Source organism: Citrus sinensis, chromosome 7 (assembly GCF_022201045.2).
Source record: "Citrus sinensis cultivar Valencia sweet orange chromosome 7, DVS_A1.0, whole genome shotgun sequence".
Classification (NCBI taxonomy): Eukaryota; Viridiplantae; Streptophyta; class Magnoliopsida; order Sapindales; family Rutaceae; genus Citrus; species Citrus sinensis.
Window position 1 is genome coordinate 10,449,583 of NC_068562.1, and position 9,334 is coordinate 10,458,916.

At 29.6% G+C, this 9,334-nt stretch overlaps 1 protein-coding gene across 1 annotated transcript; it reads left to right on the forward strand.

Moving 5' to 3' along the window:
- The first annotated feature begins 560 nt into the window (after positions 1–560).
- LOC102628466 (gibberellin 3-beta-dioxygenase 1) lies at positions 561–2,410 on the forward strand. Its single transcript, XM_015530634.3, has 2 exons — positions 561–1,272; positions 1,621–2,410. Exons 1-2 carry the CDS (start codon positions 797–799, stop codon positions 2,201–2,203), a joined length of 1,059 nt encoding a protein of 352 aa, XP_015386120.2. The 5' UTR covers positions 561–796; the 3' UTR covers positions 2,204–2,410.
- The last annotated feature ends 6,924 nt before the right edge of the window (positions 2,411–9,334 follow it).

Below are 9,334 nucleotides of genomic sequence, written 5' to 3' on the forward strand. Positions count from 1 at the left end.
TCACCCACATTGTCCCCATCTTCTCCATCATACTCTCCTCTTTAGTCCCCCTTCTTTCTTGTATGCACATACTTGTCCTTGATTTGGTTGTTCTCTTTTCTATTTTTCTTGTATATTCTAGATTTAATTTTATATTTTGTAGCAACTAGGATAATGATAAATAAATTATATCTTCCTTAATGAATACCTATGACGTATGTATTATCCTATCACTCAGCATCTCATCTTTCCACATTATTTCCAATCTTTTGATTCCCTAAATTTGAAACCATTTTTTAATGATCAATATTATTTTGTTATGTATTATACGAATATAAATCAAACTCCAGGTCCCTTTAAACATCTCAATTTTTTTTATTAGTTTAAGCAACTAACATTCTCTCATGCATGTATGTGTGTGTATGTATATATATATATACAGAAATTATTCAATCTAAAATTATTATAGGTGTAACAATTTTTTTGAACTTCAACAAAGTATATGATATGATTCTGGACCAACACTTATATATATATACACATAATTATCACCCTTTTTTTTTTAATTTTTGAGGCGCGCCTTCCTCTTTCTCTCTCTTATGATCGTCTCTATAAATACTCTACAAAAACCATCATGTCTCTCATCTCATATTTTCCCTCTCTACTCATAGTCATCCAACTTTTTGCTTACTACTATTGCTATTTCCTAGCCAGTACTACATACTAAGCTTTTATTGCTAGCTCCTATTCCGTAAAACATCTAAAATCCAAGACACATACTTTTTTCTTTTTCCTCTTCAAACTTATTAATTTCATCATGCCTTCAAGACTCTCAGATGCTTTTAGAGCCCACCCTGTGTTCCACCAACACAAACACCTGGACTTCACCTCACTGCAAGAATTACCCGACTCATATGCATGGACACAACGCGATGAGTACCCTATCGGCGACTCCTTGATCTCCGAATCCGTGCCGGTTATCGATCTCAATGACCCTAATGCCCTTACACTCGTCGGAAATGCATGCAAAACTTGGGGTGCTTTCCAAGTCATAAATCATGGCATCCCCACTAATCTTCTCGATAACACTGAATCTACAAGCAGAAGCTTATTCTCTTTACCAACTCAACAAAAGCTCAAAGCTGCGCGATCACCTGATGGTGTTGCTGGCTATGGCTTGGCTAGAATCTCTTCATTTTTCTCTAAGCTTATGTGGTCTGAAGGTTTCACCGTAGCTGGATCACCTCTTGATCATTTCCGCAAACTCTGGCCCCAAGATTTTTGCAAACACTGGTAATTTATTTTAGTCACACATGCTCATGCACGTGTAAAGTTGTTCATTTGTTTTTTTTGCCATTTCATGGTCACCATGTTTTTATTTTTTTATTTTTTTCCTTTATTGTGTGATGATGATAATGGTAGCATAACTGTATAAGTACACTCAAAACGCAAACACCCATTTGCTTTCCTTAATGCAATTAGCAAAGATTACAATGAAAGCGATGGACCCACTTAGAAGATTTTGAGTGATAATAGCAAACACTGTTTACTTTTGTTTTATCCATGAATCCATGATAATAGCATCTTTATATTTATATATATATATATATATATAATTAATTATTTTTTAATTTTTAACAGTGATATAATTGAAGAATATGAGCAAGAAATGAAAAAGCTAGCAGGGAGGTTGATGTGGTTAGTGCTGGGGTCACTTGGCATAACAACGCAAGATGTCAAATGGGCTGGGCCGAAGGGTCATTTCACTGATGCTAGCGCAGCGTTACAATTGAATTACTACCCGGCCTGTCCGGATCCAGATCGGGCCATGGGTCTCGCCGAGCATACGGACTCGACCCTACTCACTATTCTTTACCAAAACAATACCAGCGGGTTGCAGGTCCTGAAAGAGGGAACCGGGTGGGTCATGGTCCCGCCTATCCCCGGTGCCCTTGTGGTCAATGTTGGGGACTTGATCCACATATTATCAAACGGATCATACCCGAGTGTGCTCCACCGTGCTGTGGTGAACCGAGCCAAGCATAGGTTATCCATTGCCTATCTGTATGGGCCACCATCAAGTGTCCAAATCTCACCTCTTCAAAAGCTTGTAGGCCCAAGTCATCCTCCTCTATATCGGCCAATCACTTGGAGTGAGTACCTTGACACCAAAGCAAAACATTTCAACAAAGCACTTTCATCAGTTAAGAGTTTGCTCTCCTAAAAGTGGCTTGGTTGATGTGAATGATCATCATAGTAGTGTACAAGTTGGTTAGATTACTGAATCAAATTAATTATACTTTCTTCTTCTTATTATTACTTTTTAAATTTGATTGGTATTAGTGCCATGTTATATACGGGTACCCTATTCTTCTAAATTGGAAAAATTTTGTTTAGGTCTCATACTAAACGTCAGGAAGAAGAGAAAAGTCTTGAGCACTATTCTTTTTTCATTCAATGATTATTACATGTATACTTCAATTAATCATGATAATATATATATATATCCATGTGGCAAGTACTGAATAAAAAAGAATAATTCTCCAAAAACTTTAAAGACCTTCTCACCAAGAAGAGGATATGTATGGAAAAAAAAAAGTCATCAATTAATCATGTAAAGGGAATGAAGACAAATAAGCCTCTATTGTGTCTCTTGTGTTGATGTTTGAAAGAGATATATAGAGGGAAAATACCCATTTGAATTGTCCCAATAAAGACACAAGAAGCAGCATTTTTTTCTGCCCCGGATATGAAGGAAGATCTCAAATAAGACATTATCGAGATAAAATCAATTACTTTGTATTGTATTATAATCATTAGACGAGACATCAAAGACAATGAAATGTATTTAACAATATATCACTATAATATTGCCAATTATTCCTTTCTAATAAACCGATAACGAATTGGACAATAATATCAGCCCATGATTAATATAAAATATTTGAGCTAAGAAATGACATCGAATTTACATCTCAATGACCTCGAATTTACATCTCTCAAGATGATTCATTTCACTTTTTTCAGACTCCGCAGATGAATCAAATCAAGATGTGAATATTTTTGGTATTATTGTGGCGACAATGCTCTGCAAACACGTGAATCTTATTGACATTGGGTAAGAGAGTAATTGAGAGCCCTACATTATTATTATTATTATTATTAGTATTATTATTTAGTTCCCTACATTATTATTATTATTATTATGACAAGGCAGTTTTTACTGTTTTTGATTTGTTTGTTTTGTAGTTCGAAGTAGGTAAGGTAACTGTAACTCCACCTGTGTCCAAGGTGTGAAAAAAAAAAAATGAAAAGGCTTCCTACGGGCACGCCTCAAGTAATATTTTCATAGGTATTAATTGGGTCACAAAAAATGAAAAAAGTTATACAAGTAAATGCTTCTTTAGGTCTTGTAGTTAGAACCTAGTACCCAATTAGTTATATTTTTAAAAAAATTTGATGAGCCAAACATGCATCGGTTGAAAATTAGAGAATAATAAAACAGATTTCAATGGAAATAGAAATATAATATAAATTTTTTTAGTAATTTAAAAAAAAAATACAAGAACAATTAGCTGATTAATTCAAACTGTAGAGATTAATTGAGTATTTATCCAATAAAATAATCAATAGTAAAATCATTTCGCTTAAGATCAACAAAACTCAAAAGTTTATGATATAGAATGACTCAATTAACTGGACTTGCAAATAGTTTTCTGTAAAGATCAATGTATCAATTTTAATTTTCCTGAATTTGAAATGTAGAGGCATTTGGATCCAAAATTGAAATATGTATTTTATCATACCAAAAAAAAAAAATTTAACCCACCATAGATTTATATCATAAATTTATGAGAAATTATCATTACACCACCTTTTTTTTACCTTATTTTTATTCAACCACCATAGATTTACATGTTCTCTACACCACATTTCTTTTAAAATTTATATCAGTTAACCACTTTTGCACTAACACTGTTAAATAATTTAAACAAAATAATAATTTTATCCCTAAATAAATTAAAAAACCATTTTATCTTATAAAAGTTTTGAAAATAAAAAATTATAATTATAAAAATACCCTAAATTTAATAAAAATAAATTCAAAATAGAGGTGCTCAGTTATTTTTCTAAAATTAATATTTTGCAAAATTTTAATAAAACATAAACTGAATTTATTTATTAAAATTAAAATTTTGCAAATTTTATTAAAATAACTGAATTTATTTATTAAAAAAATAAATCCCAAAATTTTAATAATTTAGGGGATTTCTATTAAATCCCAAAAGTTTGCAATTTTTTATAATTATAATTTTTTATTAAAAAAGAAAATTTCTAATTTTTGGATTTTTTTTCTTTGTTAAATTTAGGGATATTTTTATAATTATAATTTTTTTCAAAGTTTTTAAAAAATAAAATGGTCTTTTAATTAATTTAGGGGTAAATTTATCATTTTATTTAAATTATTTAATGGTGTTAGTACAAAAGTGGTTGATTGATACAAATTTAAAAAGAAAAGTGGCGCAAAAAATATATTAAAATTTTGTGGTGGTCAGATGAGCATAAGGAATTTCTCTAAAAAAATAAATCCCAAAATTAATAATTTAGGGGATTTCTATTAAATCCTAAAATTTTGTAATTTTTTATAATTATAATTTTTTATTAAAAAAGAAAATTTCTAATTTTGGGATTTTTTATTTATTAAATTTAGGGTATTTTTATAATTATAATTATAATTTTTTATTTTCAAAGTTTTTAAAAAATAAAATGGTTTTTTAATTTATTTAGGGGTAAAATTATCATTTTATTTAAATTATTTAACGGTGTTAGTACAAAAGTGGTTGATTGATAAAAATTTAAAAAGAAATGTGGTGCAAAGAACATGTTAAAATTTTATGCTGGTTAGATGAAAATAAGACAAAAGAAAGGTGGTATAATGATAATTTCCCTAAATCTATATCCAATGCCTTGTTAAGTTTTATAGTAATAAATGTTCTTGTTTTGTCGAGGAATTTGTGTGTAGAGAGAGTATGGATAGTGAATTTGAACCTTAGATTCAGTAATATCCAAAGCATTCATAAACACAGGAAGCCTAGCACTGTGTTTAAAGAAGTTTAGCACCGACAACTCAGTAATTTCAATTGTGATAATCTGAAGTTTACAATCCAGCTTGTACCGTGAACTTTTTCATACATAAATGACATTTCGTTATTGCAATTGATTTATCAGAAATCAGAATCGAGCTTCGCCCGTGGGAAATATCTTATCAATCCGAGTCACATCTATTAACAACTGGACATTACTAATTTTCATGACTGAGATGTTTTACATGAATTGCAATTCAATCATATATATGATGATGATTTCAGCCATATCTCATCAGCCTCAAACTTTTCACATTTCACTATCTCTTTGACGCCAACTCCGAATTGAATAAAAAGCAAAAGTAATTTTGGAATGGGAATCTTTTTGGTTGTCTGATCCTGCTTTTAGTTTAAGTCTATTAATTAGATTAATCATGCCGTTGCTCTTTCACTTTCAAAGGATCAGATACTCCAAACATTACTATTGAATTCCATAATGGCCTTATTATATGGATTCCTTTATATTAGGTGAATGTCTTTTCAAATAATTATTTTTATTATACAAACAAAATTACTATGGCGTAACTCAACTGTTCATAAATTTATTTTGCAGAAGCAGTCAGTCGAATTTGAATAATAAAAAAATATAAGGGTTGGTATTTAACGTGGGAGTCTCATCTCCATTTCTTTTCTTTTACGAATATCTCCAAGCAATCTATAACATTATAATCGTCCATTTTTTTTTACTACATGATAACTATATGTCTATACATCTATGGCCAGGAATTCATTATAGACAGTGAATGCATGCAAAATCTTTCACCAAGGCATACACATGTGTACTGGATTGTTGAAATGGATTTTCAACAAGGAAAGAAACGATCGAGGTGGCAACTATTGAAGAAAAGGTAACATTAAATGTTCTTGGCTGGTTGTAGAATGTGCAACAAAAAGAATTGTTGCCTTAATAAAATATAAATATATTTCATGATAAGGTGCTGCAAGGACGGCAACAAAGTGAAAAAGGTGATCAAAATTGAATTTGCTCTCCTAGACCAGCAAGAAAAAAGTCATTTTATTGAAAAATAAATTGATGAGTAAATTGCACCACTCCTATTGAGATATTTAGTATGGAGTAGTGCTACAGGACCATTCAAGAATTTGCCTATGATTATATGAGATTTATCATTATCAATTTAATTAGTGTATTTTTTGTGGATAATTTTTTTTTTGTTAGTTATGTTGTGCGTATATTATCAAATACCCACCAAAATTTCTTGATATATCAATTCACCATCAAGATTTTCTGACAACTATGTTTTAGCACAATAGGTTCTAGTTGTTATCTTTTTGTCTACCTTAACACTGTTAAAAAATGGCAGAGGTTACATGGATATCTAAGGAATTTCAAGTTAAAGTCATTTTCCTATTTTCCTTATTCTTTCTCATATTATTATTATTTTTTTGTCTAGATATCCAATTTATAAACAGTTTCTTTTATTTTCTTTATTTCAATTATTAGAATTTTATTATATTAAAATGTTCCCACAATAGAATTCTAGGTTTTTTGACAAAGTGACAATAATTAAAAAATTTTCATGTCTCCATAAACAAACTAATTCACAATATTATTTTCACTTGTAGAAACAAATTTCACCATATTAAGCTCAATTATAATTATCCAATTAAATATAAAATAATGTAAGATTATATGAATTATTTCAAGGATTTCAGTATAATTGAGCTTGATATAGTTAAATTTGTTTATACAAGTGAAAGTAATATAATGTATTAGATTGTTTATTGATGCATGAAAAAACTTCAATTATCATCATTTTGTCAGAAAAAATTATAATATAATAAAATCTAAAAAAAAAACACTCGTAGATCTGATGTCTAGAGAAAAAGGTAAAAAATTTTAAAAGAACTAAGAAAATGGAAAAATAAATTTAGATTGAAATTCTTGAAATACCCATGTGACCTCAATAATTAACAGTGCTTAGACTAGAGATGGCAAAAAAATCTGGGATCGATGCAGACCCGTAAAGATTCGAAAGATCCTGATCTAGATCCGAATACAAGAAAATTTGACTCCGCACAATAAAAAATGCAGATCTAGATGCTAAAAATTAAGATTTGAGTTGATTCAGATCTCGATCTAAACGCAAGTGCATCTGAAAAAATAGATACCGGATTTGCACTTTTTAATTAAATTATTTATTAAATTAAAATTAAATTAAAAATATATAAGTTAAATAAAAAAAGTCAAACCAAAAAAAGTCAAATCTATATGGATTTATGGTGTAATCGCTTTAAATAGAATCTATGTGAATTTATGTTAATCTTGATGTTTGATTTATGTTGTGGTATTTTTATTTGTGAACTTATGGTGTTGTTTTGTGTTATTCTAGGTGTCGAATTGTTGAATATTAAATTATGATTGGATTTTATTAGGTAAGTTTGTTAAATTATAAATTATATTTGAATTTAGCATTATGCAGATCCAGATATCCGAAAAATTTACTTACAATCAATACGAGTATTACCCACATTTGGATGTGCATTTTTTTTTTTTTTTTGGTGGATCTAGATGTGGATGTGGATTTGGATCACAAAATATCAATGTCGATGCACATCCGGATGCACCTATATTCCGATCCTCTAGATTTTGCCATCTTTAGTTAAGATTTTGGTGATAAAATAATAATAGTCAAAACATTAAGTGGTAAAATGTAGTTATTAAAAAATCTTGGTGATAAATTAATATGTCAATAAATTTTTAGTGAATATTTAATAATATCCCTATGTCGTGGGATAAAGTTGTTATGTCTCTCGCTTTTTAATTTCTTTGCCTCCCTTTATCGAGGTTTTATTTTTAAAAAATGATGAGTAAATTAAATTTTGAATACAGGAGTTTAAGATGACAACGATAACACGTGGATATATACTTTCGGAATGTGTGGCGATAATTTGGTAATACTTTTCCTTTATCAATTCTATTCGTGATTTGATATGAATTAAAGTTCCCTTTATGAGATAGATACATATTAATATTATGAACATATAAGATTAGCAATTTGCCTAGCTAGGTGTTTCTTTAGTAGGCTTCTTTGACTTGTTACTTAAGTTTGAATCTTGGAGAAATTAGTTAATTAGGGATTAAAAATTAATTTAGACATTGCGTACTTATTATCTTTTTAGAATATATATATATATATATTAGTATTATAAAAAAAAAGATGGTCATTCTAATGAAAACAGTGGATGATATTATTTTTTTTTAATTTTAAAAGAAAATGGAAATCTCGAAAGGTGGGAAATTTATTCAAAATAAAATATAACAATAAAGAGTAATGAGCTTTAAGGGAGAATATAATGAGCTTTATCCTTCTAATATGTTTACACATCTAAACAACGACATAAACTACAAAAGAGACATAACAGCTAACAGCAAAGCTAGCTGACATTATATTTTGAAAAACCATTGGCATTAAAAAGAAATATGATGTTTAACCTCTATGTACCCCAAAAAAAATATATATATATGAATTTCTGAATAGCAGTAGGAGGCCTTGGATTATGCCACCAAGTGGCAACATCACAATGCGGCTTCAAATTTACAATACAGACCCAGATTAAGCTTCTTTTAAGCACAAAAATAATCAATGGAAATTTCGTACTAGGACAACAACTCGTGAACACACTCAGATTATGTAGCAATTATTTGCTCATTATTGTTTTTATTTATCAAATCTATAAATTTTCCATCTTGACATTAATTGAAGCAAAGTTTAGATAAGGAGGGGATTCGTATTCATTTCGAAATATATTCACCAATAATCTTTATAGAATCTAGCAAGGGACCCTTAAATCTGTAAGGGATTTGCTGAATCAACCTAGACTGATAGATAGGAAAAACTCTAAAGTGGTATTATTTCGTTGAAACAAGTTGACAAAACATATTTCAACTATCTATTTTGGATTAAAAAGAATCCATCACTCGAATTCCTTTCAATCTCCAATCATTCGCTCTCCAGGAGATGTTCCAAAAATCAATCATAATCTCTCTAATCACTCTGATTGAAATTAATTAGAAAACAAGTAATGTAATCTAGACAGTCTAACTGATCAAATCCTCCAAAGTTTGGTAGTTAAGTATGATTATTGGAGAAGATACGATTTGTCTTCAGCCAGCTTTTTTCCCCATCAAGGGAGCGCTGTCCAACATTAAAGGTCAAGTGAAGCAACACTCAATTTGCACCGATTTTATC